This window comes from Scyliorhinus canicula, chromosome 14, assembly GCF_902713615.1.
Source record: "Scyliorhinus canicula chromosome 14, sScyCan1.1, whole genome shotgun sequence".
Taxonomy (NCBI): domain Eukaryota; kingdom Metazoa; phylum Chordata; class Chondrichthyes; order Carcharhiniformes; family Scyliorhinidae; genus Scyliorhinus; species Scyliorhinus canicula.
Window position 1 is genome coordinate 52,275,594 of NC_052159.1, and position 21,115 is coordinate 52,296,708.

The 21,115-nt window shown below is 44.5% G+C and overlaps 1 protein-coding gene across 4 annotated transcripts in view; it reads right to left on the reverse strand.

The window, feature by feature from the left end:
• Window positions 1–21,115, reverse strand: part of sgcg (sarcoglycan, gamma) — an 807,130-nt gene that overhangs the window by 75,036 nt on the left and 710,979 nt on the right. For all 4 annotated transcript variants that reach the window (XM_038818379.1, XM_038818381.1, XM_038818380.1 and 1 more), the window contains one exon: window positions 642–714. In XM_038818379.1, coding sequence (XP_038674307.1) covers window positions 642–714 — 73 coding nt within the window. The remainder of the gene's footprint in view (window positions 1–641; window positions 715–21,115) is intronic.

Genomic DNA, 21,115 nt, shown 5'->3' on the forward strand with positions numbered 1-21,115 from the left:
AAGATTATGCACTTCTGGAAACGCACAGAGTGACATTCATTAAAGAAATTTGCAACACCATCGATTATAGTTATTCTTTAAAAGTATGACTATTGCTTTTGAAGAACTTACATGTGTTTGAAAGTAGAAAACACTTACTGCCATGGTATGGGATAAAGGAGCACAATTTTAAAATTGAAAAATAGACATCAAATTCTTATTCTGGGACGGCAGAGGAAGATTCATACCACAATGATGTCAAGTGAAAGTGACAAGATGATGCAATTTGATAATGATTTCTAATTTTTATGTGCCTGAAAACAGCTGAAACATTTTTAAGGGCAATGTCCAATGATCTTTACCAATCAGAAATTACTTTAAAAATCTGTCCACAAAATCCAGTGAAAAATTGAGCTAAATTATTGGCATAAATTTGGTTTAAAAATGCATTAAAAAATCTATTTCCTGCCAAATTCAAATGACCCGTTGAGCTCTAACAACTTAGCAGCAAACTGCATCACAGATCTGCTGAAACCACTGTCATATTAACCATCATTCCATTGAACTTGCAATCTTACTTAAAAACGTTGTTAAAATTAAACAATATTGAGACCCTTGGCTACAAAATGTCGGTATTTGTTCTTTGTGGGTTTGTTTCCTACCTGAGCTGCTGGAATGGTTCAGCTCTTATAACTGGAGTCTCCACAGAGTGTTCAAAGAGTGCACCTTCTGGCCCTAGAAAAGGAGAAATAAAATGAAATTCAGTTCAGTAAAAGCAATGTAACAGCAGTGTCTCAAGATAAAATGAAAAAACCAAGATCTAAGGGGTGAGATTCTCCAATAATGGAGCTATGCCCCCAGGCCAGTGTCAAAATGCGGGTGTTTCACTCTGGACTTTCCTTAAGAAAGTTCAGAGTGATTCTCCAATTTGCAGGGGGCTAGCAAGGCCCCAAAGTGCTTCTCGCAGCTCTGGCTGTGGATACGGGGCCCTGCACCTCCGGTCAGGGGTCAGTGTATGTGCACGGCGATGGCATGAGGCGGCTGCCCCGTGCGACATGGCGGACGCAGCCCGCAGAGCGGCACCAGGAATGTAGGTCCCCCGTGAGATTGCACGCGGCCACAGGTCGGGGCCGCTCGATCGCTTGCCTGGCCGCTGAGGCCCCTTCCTGGTGAAGGATCCTCCCGCGCCCCACCAGGGCGGACATGGACTGAGTCCGCAGCTGCCACCAGCCGTTCCTGATAGGCAAAACGGGGTTAGAACCACGGCGTCAGGAACTCGGCCTATTGTCCTCGGAGAATGTTATTCATTCAAATTAGACATTCGGAGAATCGCCGCGGGGACCATGTCAATGGCCCCCTACCCGTGGACCGGAGAATCGCGGGAGCAGTATCGTGTCGATCGTGATTTTGGCGCGGAGGCTTGGTGAATCCCGCCCAAGGATTCCCAATAACACGCAGGGGAGAGGAAGCAGCGAGGACCCCGATTACCATGCAAGGGAATGGGGAGAGCCCCGATAACAATGAGGGGAAGGGAGAGGAGGAGAGGCCTGATAACAGCGCCGGGCAGTGGGAAGGGAATGGAGACAGCCTTGATGATAGTGTGTGGGGGGTGGGGGAGGAAGAAGGGAGAGCCCCAATGAGACAGCACGGGGCGGGCGGGGGGGGGGGGGGGGGGGGGAGTGGTGGGGGGAAAGAATCAATGACAGCCTTGGGTGGGGGGGAGGTGAGGGGAGAGCCCCAATGATAACATTAGACAGGAATTGAAGAATTTGGATTGGTTGCGGCTGTTGGATGGTAAATCAACATCGGACATGTGAGAGTCTTTCAAGCCACAGTTTTTTTTACCAGGCGAGACGGCGGGGTGGGGGGTTGGGGGGTTGAAATGTCCCCCTAAAACCCTGCAGATCTCCGTCTTGGGGTTTATTGGGGTCCACTATTTGGCAGGCTAGCGTGGATGAGGGTATGTGCATCGTTTGACATGGGCACTTAATGTAATTTGGCGTCTTCTGACAAAGAAATCAGTTTTCCTTTGCAGCCAGTCAGCATATATTTCAGATTCAAATTGTTTCAAATTTAAATTTGTCTTTTTTTGTCTTTTCGTCCAAATTCCGGGTTGTCGCATTGTCCTTGACCCAAATTTACTTTCCGTATCTCATGAGTAATCATTGTAAGTGTGTATATAAAAGGAACCACACACAAAATTCAAACACATTTCCCACACGATTTAAGTTTCAAGCAACAGCTGACAAGTGATCCTCGGATAACGAGGGATATTGTGAACCTCGTCAAAAAGGAAAAGGAGGCTTTTGTATGGTTGAGAAGAGTGGGGACAGTCAAAACCCTTGAAGAGAATAAAGAAAGTAGGAAGTTACTTAAGCAGGAAATTAGGAGGGCTAGATGGGGGTCATTAAAAGTCCTTGGCAAATAAGATTAAGGTGAATTCTGAAGCTTTTTATTCATATGTAAAAAGCAAGAGGGTGGCCAGGGAAAGGATTGGACCACTTGAGGACAATGGGGGGAATCTGTGTTGAGGCAGATGAAATGGGTGAGGTACTAAATGAGCACTTTACATCAGTGTTCACCGAAAAAAGGGACTTTGTGGAAGATGATTCTTGGGTAGGGTGTGTGGACAGTCTTGATCATGTTAACATCGAAAAGGAGGAGGTATTGGGTTCTTTAAAAGATATTAAGGTAGACAAATCTCCAGGGCCAGATGGGATTTGACCCAAAATACTGAGGGAAGCAAGGAAGGAAATTGCTGGGGCTATGACTGACATCTTTGTATCCTTATTGGCTGCAGGTGAGATCCCAGAGGACTGGATAATAGCTAATGTGGTGCCGCTGTTTAAGAAAGGTAGCAGAGATAATCCTGGAAATTATAGGCCGGTGAGTCTTAGTAGGTAAATTATTGGAGAAGATTCTCAGGAACAGGATTGTTACCCATTTGGAAACAAATGGACTCATTAGCGATAGACAGCATGGTTGTGCCTCACTAAATTGATCAAATTTTTTGAGGAGGCAACAAAGATGATTGATGAGGGGAGGGCATGTTGTTTGATTGGACTTCAGTAAAACCTTTGACAAGGTGCCTCATGGTAGATTGGTACAAAAGATGAAGTCACACGGAATCAGAGGTGAAGTGCCCTTGATGATGACACCTCTTCTTTGTGACTCTCAGCCTACAACCTCTATTCCACCCTCAATTACCTGTGACCTGTGTCTCTTGGTTATCCTGGGCCTTGGATGAGTCCATTGTGGCAATTGCTACCACTCCCACTGCGCGACTGAGAAATACACAACTGCAGTCTCTGATTGGCCGATAGCTCTCGGGGGTTGGGCAGGGTCCTTCAGGTCCTTGATCCGGGTGAAGGCCCTCCACTGTCCAGTTAATTGCATGTTTGGCACTTAATTTGGCGTGCCTTCTCAAAAGAAGGTGACACAGGTTTCCCACCTGCTCTCCAGCCCCCATTAAATACTGCCCTATATCTGAGGGACATTGTTTACAAGTTCAAAAGCTCAAATCGCCTGTATTTTCTCATAATTCAGACCCCTGACACCACAGCCTGATGGCTCTTCCCTGCATTGTTCCACCAATTGAATGTTTGCCTTGTTCTTAACAACCAGAACAAGCATTCCAACACCACTAAAGAAAAATGCTGCAGATGGTGGAAATGTGAAATAAAAAAAAGAAAATGCTGGAAATACTCAGCATGCCTGGCAACATCTGTGGAGAGAGAAAAACATATATGTGCAAAGAACTATCAACTCGGATTAGGCCTGCTCCGCCATTCAATAAGATCATGTCTGATCTGATTATAACCTCAGCCCCACATTCCTGTTTATCCCTGATAACATTTCACCCCCTTGTTAATCAAGAGTCTATCCACCTCTGCCTTAAAAATATTCAAAGACTCTCCTCTGCTTCCACTGCCTATTTGAGGAAGAGCGTTCCAAAGACTCATGTGCAGTTGAGAGAAAAAAATTCTCATCACTGTCCTAAATGGACGACCCCTTATTTTTAAAGAGTGAACCCCTCATTTTCAACTCTCCTACAAGAGGAAACATCCTTTCCACGTCCACCCTGTTAAGAGCCCTCAGGATCTTATCTGTATCAGTCAAGTCTCCTCTTGCTCTTCTAAACTACAGCAAATACAAAGCGAGGCTGTCCAACCTTTCCTTATGAGACAACCTTCCCATTCCAGGTATTAGTCTAGTAAACCAGATTTTCTGCAAAAATCTGCAGTAAAGTACATTGTTTTTCTGAAAGGACATTAATGAAACAGATAGATTTTATGGCAATCTGGTAGTTTCGGCGTCACCATTATTAATATTAACTTTTAAACCAGATTAATTCAGGCTATATGTTGCAATTCAAACTCATAGCTCCAGATTGTTAGTCTCGGCCTCTGGATTACTAGGCCAGTTATATAACCACTATATTGCCATTCCCCTCTAATGTGATGGAAATGTAATTGCATCAAACAGTTGTTGTTCAAAACAGAATCTGGTGATTAGGAACAAACTTTCAGAAAATGAACAATTTGGGAGTTAACATAAGTTTCCTCCATGTTTTAAAAGGATTGACAGGAAGGCTGCAGTTTGAAAGTGGATTCACCATTCTTCAGGATAGAGTGAACACAAGTAAATTTCCAAGTGCAAGGAGCACTATGCTGGAGTGAAAGGTTTGAAGAGGTGGCGTGGGAGGGTGTGAGTTTGGAGGCACACATTAGAAGCTGAAACAGAAATAGAAAGGGAGTCGGAGAAGAAATGAGAAGCCTTTGGCCAAGTTAGAAGCAGTGGCAACTGCAACCCTAAGTATGCTAATATATGGTAATGAATGTAAATCAGCATGGGTCCAATTCCTCATTTGTTTTGAGTGTGTGCTCTTCATCAGTTCACCAGCATTAAGTGGGCAATGAATCAATTCTATTCTGATCTGATAGTCAAACAGCCTTTAAAGTGTTAGCTGCCATAATTTTGTTTTGAGCAAGTATTAAAGTGGACTTTCACTTTGGGTTAATGGGAGTTGATGTTTCAGTGTCCCTATTGCAACATTTTAGGATGCTGTCATGTAATTTTAGTTGCAACATTTTTCCTTGCTGGAATTAAAATTATAAATATGGGAATTCCACATGTGTCGAAGGAAAACCACCTTTGTCAACTTTGGGTTGGGTATTCCCAGCCCTGGGTTTGGAGGTGGGTGTGTTGGGAAAATGGGAGCAGCTATGTTGGAATGGCTGCCTGCCACAGTCTCACGATCGTGGAATTTTCCTGTGGAAGATTTGTGATCAGGATCTATGACCTGCTCCCTGGAGACAGAAAGCCAATTGAACCGGACCTAGTGAGATCTGATTTTGCAGGCATGACAGAACGGCTGCACATGTAGCCCAAACAGTCCACCTGGAGCGTTTCTCCTCCGCTTTGAGAAACCTAATGGCACTTATAAAGGATGTCTTTGTGTTGTAGTGCCTTTTTAGTCTCTGTCCTGCCTTAATAGCACCCATTTCTCCACATATTGAGTAAAGTTACCATCGTCCCAGATAACCATTGGCTGCTTTCCCCTTTGTGGGTGAGAGCTGACTGGTGGTGATTTAACCTGAGGATCACCATACCTCAGGTGAGGGGCAAGGTTGAGGGGCCTTCATGAATAACCTCAGCTCGTAAGGGTGGCACGGTAGCACAGTGGTTAGCGCTGTTGCTTCACAGCGCCAGGGTCCCAGGTTCGATTCCCAGCTGGGTCACTGTCTGTGCGGAGGCTGCATGTTCTCCCCATGTGTGCATGGGTTTCCTCCGGGTGCTCTGGTTTCCTCCCACAGTCCAAAGATGTGCAGGTTAGGTGGGTTGGCCATGCTAATTTGCCCCTTGGTGTCCAAAAAAGTTTGGGTGGGTTTACTGGGTTACGGAGATCAGACTGCTGTCCTAAGAGCTTCAATGAAGCTGTTCATCCATTCTCTCTCTTGCAAGTATTGCCCCTTGATTTAACCATCCCAAGAAGAGGATCCTACTCCAAACCAAAATATTTTGGCAATAACATATGGACATTTTCCCCATACAATTACACTCATGAAGATAACATGGAATCACCACATTGAGACCAATCAAAGTACAGTTAACTGTAGATTTCTTTGATTATTTATTTTCTTCACAAACTGTAAAGCATATTTAGATCTATCCTCTTATTCTACTATCTGCACTATAGTCTGTGTCTTGGCTCATGGAAAATGTGTGATATATGGATGGTGATTGTGATTAACTTATTTTTTTTAACTTCAGGAAGCAGTGTCTATAAACCTATCTTGTTCTTTGTTTAAACTCAGAAAATCTGTTTAGCTAATCCTTTGTAATTTGAAAGTGTATCTAATGGGACTCCTACAATATTGGCAAAGCACATCCTCGCTAAATTCACAAAAATTAAGCCCCAGTTATGGTCAATAGGGAGTCAATTTTACCCTTTCTCACATGGCCGTAGTACCACCCACTTCCAACTGACATCAGCAAACTGCGTATCTGATAATAAAAAATAGACAGGAGTGTCGCTAAATGCTCTTCTTGTCTGTAACATCTTCCAACAACCCTCCAAGAAGTCAGCATCCCTCTGATTCTGGCTTCTTGTGCACTTCCATTTCCCTTTGCCTCAGCTGTCTGGACCTCAAGCACTGGAATTCAATCCCACGTCGCCATCTAACTTTCTCTCCTCCTTAAAAACTATCTCCTTGACCAAGCCTTTGGTCCGAAATATCTCCTCAAGTGGCTTGCTGTCCAATTTTGATTTCTGAGTCCCTGTGAAGCACCTCGGGATGTTTTACCTCATTAAAGGCAGCACATCAATTCAAGTTGTTCCTGAGTTCAGATCTTCAGAAATAGTGATTGTCGTGTTATTCACCCTGGGGTAACACGGACTGCAACAGAGTGCAGATAAACGATAAAGCATACACCAACGTAGGCGTTGGTTCAATAAGATTTATTGAACTTCAGTAACAAAGCACACAGCTGCCTGTGGGTTGACTTCCCTACTACTCTAAGTAAACTAACTCTAACTATCTAGACCAAGCTAGCTCTGATCCACGTGTAGAAGGTGTTGTATGATTTTTACACCCTGACTGTCACTACAGTTGTCACCAGTGGAAAGAGGCAGAATGCTGATGCCTCGTGTGGTTTATAGTTGGAAGCCCCCTCTGGTGTTCTGTCAGTTGATTGGTTGTGTTCTGTTCTGTATGTTGATTGGCTCACCTGGGTGTCTATCACTGCCTGATTTTACCTCATGATGGGTACATATTATGACAGTGATAACCGCATAATCATAATTATATAAGTCCTTGAGCTTATTTGTTGTATGAGACATAAGCCACCAATCGCCCAAAAGGAATTGGGTACACACATTATAGGTTCATTTATTAAGACTAGGCATATGAGAACCGTCTTATATTGCAGCAAAAGTAAAACTACAACTGGAGCGCACAATACATAAATCATTTCCTTTCTAGGGATGTATCATGTTCATCATGACACATGTTCGTCCTCCTAAAGGCAGAGTACAACATTGATTTGAGAAAGAAGAGAAAGAACTACTTCGCCATTGACTGACATCCATGGTGGGGGTATGATTTTACTCTGACTTCCATCTCTGTGACTGACACAAAAGCAAATGTGTTTCAATTTCATATAGCTGAAAAGAGGGGAAAGATTTCCTCTAATTGCGAGGTATCAATGAGACTAAGATTTCTTCCATTCATGTTTTCTTGTAAAATTTAGAACCCATTTATGATTTTAACAGGAATGGCAAAGGTAGAACATCTTCTTAGCATAATAAATACAGTGGCTACAAGAGAAGGCCAAAGGCTAGGAATCCTGCAGCACGTAACTCACCTCCTGACTTCCCAAAGCCTGTCCATCACCTACAAGGCACAAGTCAGGATTGTGATGGAATAATTGCCTGGATGAGTGCAGCTCCAAAAACATTCAAGAAGCTCAACACCATTTGGGACAAAGCAGTCCGCTTGGTTGGTACGCCTTCCACAAACATTTACTCCTTCCACCACCAACACACAGTAGCAGCAGTGTGCACCATCTATAAGATACACTGCAGGAACTCAACAAGGCTCCTTAGGCAGCACCTTCCAAATCTACAACCATTACCATCTAGAAAGACACAGGCAGCAGATACCTGGGAACACCACCACCAAGAAGTTCTCCAAGTCACTCACCATCCTGACTTGGAAATATATCGCCATGCCTCCGCTGTTCATTGGGTCATAGTCCTAGATCTCTCTCCCTAACAGCACTGTGGGCGTACCTACACCATATGGATTGCAGTGGTTTAAGAAGGCAGCTAACCACCACCTTCTCAAGGGCAATTAGGAATTGGCAACAAATGCTGGCCGAACCAGCAAAGCACATATTCCGTTAGAATGAATAAAAATAAAGTGTTATATAAGCAGACAAAACTTTCTTTCTTGGACAGTTACAAACATTTAATAGAACAAGATCGCAGAAGCTGCAAAAAAAAATTGCTTTAATATTTGAACATGAAGTTTTGAGAATGTGATTACCATGATGAGATTGTTTTAGGCCATAGAACACTTCATAATTCAGGTGCTGCATTTTATTTTTGAGGGTTAAATATCATTCATTTTCAGACACGAAAATGGGGAAGAGGATTGAACATTGTCATTCACATAGGTTGCAAGATCCTGTAACCTGACATGAGACATCTCTGAGAATATAAGCTGTTAATATTACAATTTCTTTTCACAGGTAAATGTTTGACAGGGGCTGGTTTAGCACACTGGGCTAAATAGCTAGCTTGTAATGCAGAACAAGGCAGCAGCGCGGGTACAATTCCCGTACCAGCCTGCCCGAACAAGCGCCAGAATGTGGCGACTAGGGGCTTTTCACAGTAACTTCATTGAAGTCTACTTGTGACAATAAGCGATTATTATTATTATTATTATTACATGCTTCCTAATACGGTCCTCATCATTGCTTTAGACTATGGTCTGTCAACATTAGAAATAGGCACCATTCAAAATGCTCTGAGATTTGGTACTGAGCTATATCATTCCAAACACTATTAAATTATAATAGGCCCACAAACAATATTTAATAGTGCTTAAATAAAATTTCAGTTACGTAAGTACAAACAATGATTTCTCAAAGTATAGATTAGGCATAACTTTCAAAGCAACACTGCATGAACTACTATGCTAATTTCAGCATTTGGTGCCAATCAATTCTTACCTTTTCTAATGACTGAAATTGGCATAAGTGCAAAGTTTTAAATCTCTGGAATCACTTGCTAGTTTAATGAGCTATGAAACCAATGGTAGCCGAAATCTAATGACTATAAAGGATGAAAAATGACAGGCAATATTGGAACATTTTCATTTGTTGTTAACTACTGTATTCCCTGTTGTGCATTTTTATTTCTTCAGTATCTGTCCGCTTAAGTTTATACTCCATTCTTCATCAGTTCACTTTGCTTTACATCTGAGGAGAGTGATCCTTCATAAAAAACTCCCTTCAGGATTGAACATTGTCATTCACATAGGTTGCAAGATCCTGTAACCTGACAAGCAATTTCGCTCTTTTTTTGCCCTTTAAGTTTGGAAAATTGGTTTAAGACTCTCAGGCCAGGGTTTTATAGCTTTTCCACCCATGGTGGATGCGGCAAGCCATTCAGATGTCTGTTGACTTCGGCAGGACTGGAAGATCCCATTGATGGGAGGGCCAGAAAATTCCAGCCTTAAGTGTTCTTCCTTGGCTTAGGGACAAAATAATATCAGAGCCTAACTTATAACACATACAAGTCAGCTCACTGAAATTTGACGGAGAAATAATCAATTTTACTTTTGAATTATCCTTCACTCAGTACATTTTGCTAGAGAAATAATATCATTGTACTAGGGAGACTTTGCTAGAGCTTCAATTATACCACTTGTCTCACTCTGTCTTTAACTTGTTTTTTTCATATTGCAGAGAATTAATGTATAACCCCATAAATAGAGGACATCAACTCCAGGGTTATAGAAATGGCTGACATAATGGTATTAATAATCACTTTGATTTTGTCAATAACAGAGCTTGCACAAAAGCTGTTTTCCATTTCAATAACATGAATTGCCCAGTTCGTATGAGAAATCCTACAGGAAATTCTAATTGTCTCAAGTAGCACATTACCAGTGACAACTGGAAACTTTAAATTATTCAGAGGAAAGGATTCCCTTGAAGGGGGAGAAAAAAAATCCTTCCAGTGAAGAAGAAGGATTGTAGGAAGGGGATAAATAAACCATGGTTAACCAAGGAGGTTAAGGAGAGTATTAAATAGAAAGAAAAAACATACAATGTCGCAAACATTAATGGTAAGCAAGAGGATTGGGAAAGTTTTAAAAACCAATAAAAGGGTAAACTAGAAACTATATATAAATAGACAGTGAGAGTTTCCTTAAATATGTAAAAAGGAAGAGAGAGAGGTCACAGTGAACGTAGGCCCTTTAGAGAATTAGACTGGGGAAATAATAATGGGGAACCAGGAATTGGCAGAGGAGTTAAATAATTATTTATGTCAGTCTTCATGGTCGAAGTCATTAATAGCATTCCAAAAATACTAAATAATCATAGAGCAAAGATGGAGAAGAAACTGTGTACCAGGTACTGTGTGGATCAGCCCTACCCAGGTACTGTGTGGATCAGCACTACCCAGGTACTGTGTGGATCAGCACTATCCAGATACTGTGTGGATCAGCACTACCCAGGTACTGTGTGGATCAGCTCTACCCAGGTACTGTGTGGATCAGCACTATCCAGGTACTGTGTGGATCAGCACTACTCAGGTACTGTGTGGATCAGCACTACCCAGGTACTGTGTGGATCAGCACTATCCAGGTACTGTATGGATCAGCACTACCCAGGTACTGTATGGATCAGCACTACCCAGGTACTGTGTGGATCAGCACTACCCAGGTACTGTGTGGATCAGCACTATCCAGATACTGTGTGGATCAGCACTATCCAGGTACTGTGTGGATCAGCACTACTCAGGTACTGTGTGGATCAGCACTACCCAGGTACTGTGTGGATCAGCACTATCCAGGTACTGTGTGGATCAGCACTACCCAGGTACTGTGTGGATCAGCACTATCCAGGTACTGTGTGGATCAGCACTATCCAGGTACTGTGTGGATCAGCACTACCCAGGTACTGTGTGGATCAGCACTACCCAGGTACTGTGTGGATCAGCACTACCCAGGTACTGTGTGGATCAGCACTACCCAGATACTGTGTGGATCAGCACTATCCAGGTACTGTGTGATCAGCTCTACCCCCCCCCCCCCGGCCGTGTCTCTCCCCTCAGCCGTGTCTCTCCCCCCCCCCCCCCCCCCCCCCGGCCGTGTCTCTCCCCCCCGCCCGTGTCTCCCCCTCCTGCCCGTGTCTCCCCCTCCCGCCCGTGAATCCCCCCCCCCCCGGCCGTGTCTCCCCCTCCCGCCCGTGTCTCCCCCCCCGGCCGTGTCTTCTTCCCCCCCCCGCTGCTTCTTCAATGGCCTTCCCTCCATAAGGTCAGAAGTGGGATGTTGGCTGATTATTGCACAAAGCACAGTACCATTTGAAACTTCCCAGATACTGAAGCAGTCTGTATCCATGTGAAGCAAGACCTGGACAATATTGAGGCTTGGGTTTACAAGTGGCAAATAACATCATGCCACACAAGCGTCAGGCAATGACCATCTCCAGAGAGAGAATCAAACTGTCTCCCCTTCAGCATTATCATTGCTGAATCCTTCACTATCAACTTCCTAGGAGTTATCATTAACCAGAACTGAACAGGACCAGCTCAATAAATACTATGGTTGCAAGAGCAGGTCAAAGACTGGTAATCCTGCAATGAGTAACTCATCTCCTGACTGTCCAAATTCTGTCCACCTTCTGATGGAATATTCTCCCTTTGCCTGGATGAATGCAACTCCTACAATATTCCAGAAGCTCAAAACCATCCAAGCCAGTGCAGCCAGTTTGATCAGCACCCCATCCACCAGTTTAAACATTCAATAGCTTTGACAAAGGGTCATCTGGACTCGAAAGGTTAGGTATTTTCTCTCCCTACAGATGCTGCCAGACCTGCTGAGATTTTCCAGCATTTTCTCTTTTAGCTTAAACATTCAGTCCCTCCCCCACTGACGGACAGTGACAGCACCGTGTGCTATCTACAAAATGCACTGCAGCAACTCTCCAAGCCTCTTCAGCAGCACCTTCCAAACCCTCTCCCACCTAGACAAGCACAAGGGAAAACCTGCAAGTTCCCGTCAAAGCCACATACCATCCTGACTCGAAATTGCAACACCATCATTCCTTCATTGTGTCAAAATCTTTGAACTCCACCCTTAACAGCACAGTGGACATACGTATGCACATGGCTTGCAGCAGTTCAAGAAGGTGACACACCACCACCTGTGACCTTAGGTTATTAAAGAAATGGGGAAGGAATTCTCCGACCCCCCGGGGGGTTGGAGAATCGCCCGGGGCCGGCGTCAACCCCCCCGCGGCGATTGTCCGGCCCGCGATGGGCCGAAGTCCCGCCGCTGACAGGCCGTTCCCGGCAGCGTGGTTTAAACCACCTCTGGTACCGGTGGGATTGGCGGCGCGGGTGGGCTCCGGGGTCCTGGGGGGGGGGGCACGGGGCGATCTGACCCCAGGGGGGTGCCCCCACGGTGGCCTGGCCCGCGTTCAGGGCCCACCGATTGGTGGGCGGGCCTGTGCCGTGGGGGCACTCTTTTTCTTCCGCCCCCGCCATGGCCTTCACCATGGCGGGGGCGGAAGAGACCTCCTCCCCTGCGCATGCTCTGGTCAGCAGCCGCTGGTGCTCTGGTGCACGCGCGTACTTCCGCCGGCCGGTGAAGGCCTTTTGGCCCCGGCTGGCAGGGCGCCAAAGGCTGTTCGCGCCGGCCAGCGGAGCGGGATCCACTCCGGCGTGGGCCTAGCCCCTAAAGGTGCGGAGAATTCTGCACCTTTGGGGAGGCCCGACGCCAGAGTGGTTCACGCCATTCCGTCCCGCCGGGACCCCCCGCCCCGCCAGGTAGGGGAGAATCCCGGCCCAGAAGTTGATTGTAGAAAAAAACCCCACCAGACTCTTAGGGATCAACTTCAGCCAGGATTAAAATGGTGTGGAGTTTGGTGGGAATATAAGCTCTGAATCGGACACCAAGGGCTGGATTTGGAAAATGGAAGGTGGCCACATTGGGCCAATCCCATGATGCATTCCTGCCACTGAGGAAGTTTCCCATGCGCATACGGGGATGGCAGCCAATTAAACCGATTACAAACCCAATGAGGTCCGCTTTTGTTGACAGACTAGCATTTTGGCACTGGCAGTGTGGCTATCTGCTCTGTGTGGGAGCTACCATCTTCACAGGGAGTCACAGGAACTGAAAGTTCCATGTCCCAAAGAGGGGGCTGTTGGAAGAGAAGGATGTGTCAGTGTCCCAAACAATGGACATGGTTGGGTTTTCCCTCTGCTTCTAGTGGTCCAGTTGTTTTGCCCCTAGTAATTTTAACTTTAAATAGGTAGTGATATGAAACCCGCAGCAGAATTGTGTCCAGTGCCTGTCAGAATTTTATAGGTTTCCCTCTGATTCACATTGAGAGAATTACTTCCAACAATTTAAATTCCTGCTCTCAAAAGGTTAAGATAAGCTGAATGACAAGTATATTCAGATAACAGCAGAAGTATTGGAACTCATTACCTCAGTGGCCGCCTTTTAATGAGGATCAAGAAACATTACCCATTTCTTTAAAAAAAGGGTTCTTTAATACTTTGCTGTTCGATGAATTAAATAAATTAATGGAATTTGAATGTTTTTAATCTGCATTTATTGTAAATCATTGCCATGTTCAACTTTTCCTACCATGACTTTGAAAGAAGCAAGAAACCTCTACTAAATTTGTTGGTCTTGAAGCAAATCGACTGAAAATGAATCCCCTGATATGAACCCCATTAGGTCATAGATGGTGAAAATTAATTTGAAGACTTATTGAGTGATGACTTGTGATGTTTGACTGAGGTGTGCATTTTTCAGCATCCAGGCATGTAAACTTTCAGCTGAACGATTTGTTTGTTGAGTTCCACAGTAGCATCAATGCATTGATTCTTATCAGTTTAAATGATGCATCAGGCAATGACTGAAATGCTATACTGCGAAAAGTAGGATTTTCTCGAGATATCGCATTGACATTTATTGAAGGAAGATTAACTGCTGCATTCTGACAAACCTCCGTGTCAGTGGAGTATGCATTCTTCTATTCACCATAGTGAAAGGCTGGCTTGATTATAGACAAAGGAACTTTAAAAAAAAAGCAGAATACATTTTAACAATATTAGCATGTTGAGAAAAATAATTATTCCAGCAGATTATTAACTTGTGGTCTTTATGGAATCTTTATCCCCATCTCTTAAACAAGAAAGCACCTAATTTCCAATGAATACATACACACTCTGATATCATCAAACAAACACCAAAATGGATTAGCAAAAAAAAACTAAATTTTAAATTATTATATCATCTGTTTCCTTGCATGAGGTAATCTCTGTCCTGTCCGACCACCCCATTCTCTGGCATAGCCTGCCCCCACCGGCAGTGGGATCCTCCATTCCGGCAGCTGGCCAAAGGGATTTCCCATTGTGGCCATCCCACACCGCCGGGAAACCCGCGGGCGTGGATACGCTGCTGGTGAAGCGGAGGATCTCGCAGATTGAATCACTCCTGATATGTTTTGATGTCTTTACTAAGCTAAGAGCTTTTTACTGAAAATATAGTGGGGCTGAAATGCCACGGATATGTCCGTCAATGGTCTTCAACAGTAATTCTGTCAAAAATAATAATAATTTTTATTGTCACAAGTAGGCTTACATTGCAATGAAGTTACTCTGAAAAGTCCCTCGTCGCCACATTCCGGCACTGTTCGGGTACACAGAGGCAGAATTCAGAATGCCCAAATTACCTAACAAGCACGTCTTTCAGGACTTGTGAAAGGAAACCGGAGCACCCGGAGGAAACCCACGCAGACACGGGGAGAACGTGTAGACTCTGCACAGACAGTGACCCAGCGGGGAATCAAACCTGGGACCCTGATGGCGCTGTGAAGCCACAGTGCTAACGAATGTGCTACCATGCTCACCCAGTGGGATGAGGTGAGTTGGCCATTTGAACTGGAAGTTCTGGCTGGCTTTTATCAGTCAATAGTCCAGCACAAAAGGGACTTGGGAGTCATTGTTCACTATTCTCTTAAGGTTAACTTGCAGTTTCAGTCGGCAGTTAGGAAGGTAAATGCAATGTCAGCATTCCTGTCGAGAGGGCGAGAATACAAGACTAGCGATGTACTTCTGAGGCTATATAAGGCTCTGGTCATAGCCCATTTGGAGTATTGTAAGCAGTTTTGGGCCCCGTGTCTAAGCAAGGATATGCTGGTCTTGGAAAGGGTCCAGAGGAGGTTCACAAGAATGATCCCTGGAATGAAGAGCTTGTCATATGAGGAACGGTTGAGGACTCTGGGTCTGCACTCATTGGAATTTAGAAGGATGAGGGGGGATTTTATTGAAACTTACAGGATACTGCGAGGCCTGGATAGAGTGGACGTGGAGAGGATGTTTCCACTTGTAGGAAAAACTAGAAGCAGAGGACACAATCTCAGACTAAAGGGACGATCCGTTAAAACAGAGATGAGGAGGAATTTCTTCAACCGGAGAGTGGTGAATCTGTGGAACTCTTTGCAGCAGAAGGATGTGGAGGCCAAATCATTGAATGTCTTTAAGACAGAGATAAATACGTTTTTGATAAATAAGGGGACCAGGGATTATGGGAAATAGGCAGGAGAATGGGGATGAGAAAAATATCAGCCATGATTGAATGGCAGACCAGACTCGATGGGTCGAATGGCTGAATTCTGCTCCTATGTCTTATGGTTACAAAGGGCAATGGAAACCTCAATTTCTGCCACAGCATCTTTAGCAATTGTCTTTAAGTGGAAGTATATAAAATCACAACATTCCCAATAGCTACAGTGTGTTTCAAATATTTCTAACTTATGTTTTCTGACTGAGCTCTGAAATCCTGAAGTTTGAGATTATTGGACTTTCCAGAGCAATGTCTCTTTTCTCCAGTGTCATCAGTCAATAGTCCAGTGGGGGTGTGTTCCATGACATCTTTATATTCTTAAACCACTTTGGTATCTTTGTGACTTACAGTTATTATAGTTAACATGGCAAATTAATGTGACCCTATGCACTGCTGCACTGAGATTCCTGAAATTCCACAGTGGCCCAGAACACTGACAGTTTTTATATTAATCTTTATTGTCACAAGTCAGCTTACATTGCACTGCAATGGAGTTACTGTGAAAATCCCCGAGTTGCCACATTCCGGCACCTGTTCGGGTACACAGAGGAAGAATTCAGAATGTCCAAATTACCTAACAGCACGTCTTTCGGGACTTGTGTGAGTAAACCGGAGCACCCGGAAGAAACCCACGCAGTCACAGGGAGAACGTGCAGACTCTGCACAGGCAGTGACCCAGCCGGGAATCGAACCTGGGGTTCTGGTGCTATGAACTAGTTACGTTGGGAAGAATTTGACTGGCCTGCATGAGGTGGGAACAAAATGGGCAATAAAGTCAAAATGAGTCGCAGTGGATCAGGTCTCTGACATTTGTTACACTGAAAAATTAGGATAATCAGCTGCTGCAAAGTATATTAAAAATTCTGGTAGTGTGGTGTCATACAATTTGTGCATAAAAATTCATATTATTGAGAAAATTGTCCCAGAAGAAGTCACACTGTCATTCACATACACACAATGAAACACAATGCATAATTAAAGAGTCCCTTCAATTTGACTTATAATCTAGTTCTTTCTTCGTAAAACTAATGAATAACTCTGAGTAGGAGTCCAGAATTTCTCAACAGTTGTCTCGGAGACAGCATTAACCTTCATTTATTTCATTATTTTAGCTCATTTGTTAAGATGTGATTTAGTACAGAAGCAAGATTCTAAACATCGGGAAAGATAGAAAAAAAATGAAATACTTTTCTTCAACTACTTTTGCCTCCCTATTTTGCCACCTGCTTATTCATTAAGCTTAACACCCAGAGGTAGATAGACCCTTGATCTCAGCATACCTTCCTGTTTGAACACTGTGGCATATTAAAATATTTTTTGTCGATTGAATGGTGGCATTTCATAAAGGTTATCCCTCTGTACACGAGTGAGGGGGTGGTTTGTGCTCACCTCTCCTATTTTATGGGTCTGTTTTCTTTTTGGCTGATGTGCGAGTGAATTGTTAAGTATTTAGAATCAAAGAGGATGCACCGTTTGTAATTTTCATTGTATAGGACATAAATCAGCTGTAGTGACAGTAGGCCATTTGTCCTGTTCATATCATTGAAATTATGTTGCAGAAGGAGACTATAGGATTCCTATGAACAATTACTACACTGCAGAAGGAGACCATTTGTGCCATCGACTCTGCTCCGACCCTTCGAAAGAGCACTTTACCCATGTCTACACCCCTGTCCACCCCACCCTATCCCTGTAACCCCACTTAATCTGCATGTTCCTGACCACTAAGGGACAATTTAGAAGAAGAAATCGCTTATTGTCACAAGTAGGCTTCAAATGAAGTGACTGTGAAAAGCCCCTAGTCGCCATATTCCGGCACCTGTTCGGGGAGGCTGGTACAGGAATTGAACTGTGCTGTTGGCCTTCCTTGGTCTGCTCTCAAAGCCAGCGATTTAGCCCTGTGCTAAACCAGCCCTTGTGCTTTAGCATGACCGATTCACCCTACCTGCATATCTTTGGACTGTGGGAGGAAACCAGATCAACCAGAGGAATCCCACTCAGACAGACATCCGCGGTCTGAATCAAACCCGGATCCATGGCATTGTGAGGCAGCAGTGCTAACCATTGTACCACTTTGCCACGCCAGTTGACCACTGTACTTGTTGCATCCTATCTGACCTATTTTCCTGTTTTTTTTCCTGTATCCTTTCAATAAGAAAAGCACTCAGACAATGCTGGAAATACACAGCAGGCCAGTCAGCATTTGGGGACCAAATTCGCACCTCAATATGCCAACATCTTCAGGCAGAAGTTTGAACACGACTTCCTCATCGCACAAGACCTCCTCAACGCACAGGACCTTCAACCGGCGTTATACACCAGATACTTCAATGACATTTGTTTCCTTTGGACCCACGACGAAGAATCACTGAAATGACTACACAATGACATCAATAAGTTCCATCACATCATCAGACTCACTATGGACTACTCGCCAGAATCGGTTGCATTCTTGGACATACTCATCTCCATCAAGGGCGGTTACCTCAGCACTTTGCTTTACTGCAAGCCCACGGATAACCTCACGATGCTCCACTTCTCCAGCTTCCACCCTAAACACATTAAAGAAGCCATCCCCTATGGACAAGCCCTCCGTATACACAGGACATGCTCAGGCAAGGAGGAGAGTAACAGACATCTACAGACGCTGAAAGATGACCTCGTATGAACGGGATATGGCACTCGACTCAACGATCGACAGTTCCAACGCACCACAGCAAAAAACCGCAATGACCTCCTCAGAAGACAAACACGGGACGCAACCGGCAGAGTACCCTGCGTCGTCCAGTACTTCCCCGGAGCGGAGAAACTACGACATCTTCTTCGCAGCCTTTAACACATCATCGATGAAGATAAACATCTTGCCAAGGTCATCCGCACACTCCCACTACTTGCCTTCAAACAACTACACAACCTCAAACAAACCATTGTTCGCAGAAAACTACCCAGCCTTCAGAACAGCAACCACGACACCACACAACCCTGCCATGACAATCTCTGCAAGACGTGCCTAATCATCGACATGGGTACCACCATTACACGTGAGAACACCACACACCAGATATGTGGTACATACTCGTGTGACTCGGCCAACATTGTCTACCTCATATGCTGCAGGAAAGGATGTCCCGAAGCGTGGTACATTGGCGAGACCTTCCAGTCGGGGAACACTTCAACAATCAAGGGCATTCAGCCTCTGATCTTCAGGTAAGCTCCAAGGCAGCCTTCAGGGCGCGTGACAATGCAGAATCGCTGAGCAGAAACTTATAGCTAAGTTCCGCACACGTGAGTATGGCTTCACCGGGACCTGGGATTCATGTCACATTACATTCACCTCCCACCATCTGGCCTGGGCTTGCAAAATCCTACCAACTGTCCTGGCTTGAGACAATTTACACCTCTTTAACCTGTGATTATCCCTCTCTCCAGTTGCTCCATCTGGACCTGTAAAGACTTAATTACCTGCAAAGGTTCGCATTCAAAGTATCGATTTGCATCTTTGACTTTGTCTATATATATGTTTCTGGAACCTACCTCTTCATTCACCTGATGAAGGAGCAGTGCTCCGAAAGCTAGTGATTCCAAACAAACCTGTTGGACTTTAACCTGGTGTTGTAAGACTTCCTACTGGGAAAAAAAGACAGATTAACCTCTCTCCCTACTCATACTAACCTGATCCAACATTTCTTGCTTTCTTACCTTTGCAGATTTTAATTCTCGTTCATACATAATACAATATATGTATTACAATATCATTTTCTTTTTTTAGTTTTGTTAATGTAAAGATCTGTGGTACTGAAGACAGGCTGAGGGGATGCACATGGACCGGGAACAGAGGCTGCCTCATGAAACCCTGGCTGGAATCGATACCGGCTGCAAAAGCACTCAAGTCAAAGCATAAACCTATTATTGATGCACTCCATGTTTTAATGGTGAGTCTTGTCAATGTACTTTGACATGTTCTACTGAAAAATATCTATACATTCCTGTAACCTTACTCCTGGTGAAATGTAAAATATATGAATTGGATGGGCTTATCCTCTACGCTCCACCTCTCCGCAATCTTGGTCTTAAGAAATAAACAACTGCTTTTTCTAGTTCACCTTATTGTCTGGTCAGGATACTCAGGAAAGTAAGAATGCTTAATTGCCAAGTTAGAACAGGAGAACTCAAATCATTGGAAATCCTTCTTCAGCCCATGGCAACAATTAGTTCTTTGGATACTTAACCTGGTTTAACTTAACTCCCTTAGCACTTGTTCAACCGGGCTACTTGGAGATCGTACTACGTTGAAAGGAACGGGTGGGGGAGTGGGGGGAGGGGGGGAGGGGGAGGGGGTGGGGGGCGGATTTCCCTGATCTATTGTCTTCAATTTTAAAGTTGGTATCCTATTGGGATGTAATTGGGGAGCAGAATCTGCCCAAGGCTCACAGGTGACACAAGCCCCCAGGGGAGAAGGTCATGCCCAGGCAGTACTCTGGCATTACCCCGGCACTGCTCCCAGCATGTTTCATGGGGGTGGTTCTGTTTACGGGGCGGTGGGCGATCTCCATGGTGGTGTTGGTGGTGTAGATTTCTTCAATGGGGTGGGGGGGGGGGGGGGGGGGGTTGAGAGGTAGGGCGGTGCTTCCATTTAAAACATTTTAAATCAGGGCTTTCCTTAAAAACGGCACCCAGATCGTTTGAAAACCGCCGGCTTAAAGTTGTGAGGCCCACCCCTCAACCCTTTTTTCACCGAGTGGCGAAAATTATGGCGGATCAGCCGTCCTTGGCTCTGGTGGCTTCTCCTCAGTTTGTCCCATTCGCTGTGCCACTCTGCAAAAAAAATCAGGAAATTCCACCCAAAGCACCAAAAGTCTTTTTCTTTTAAAGTAACTTCACAGTTTCACAGAATGGTTGTAGCACAGAAGAAGGCCATTTGTCCTGTCATGTTGGTGCTGCAATAGGAAATCACTAGTACCACTCTCCAACCTTTCCCCCTTGTGCTGGACATTTTTCCCATCAGGTATTATCCAATCTCTTTCAAAGGTTATGACTGAATCCACCTCCACCACCCCCTCAGGCAAGGTATTACAGATTCTAACAATTCACTGCTAAAAAAAACTCTCGCTGATCGCCGGTGACTCTTCGTCAAGCACCTTTGTTACCTGGCTCTTGACACTGCCTCTGTCAATGTGAACAGTTTCTCTCTATCGCCCTTTTTGTTTCAATACTCAGACTTCAGCTGGCATATATTCTAGATGCAATTGATTAGT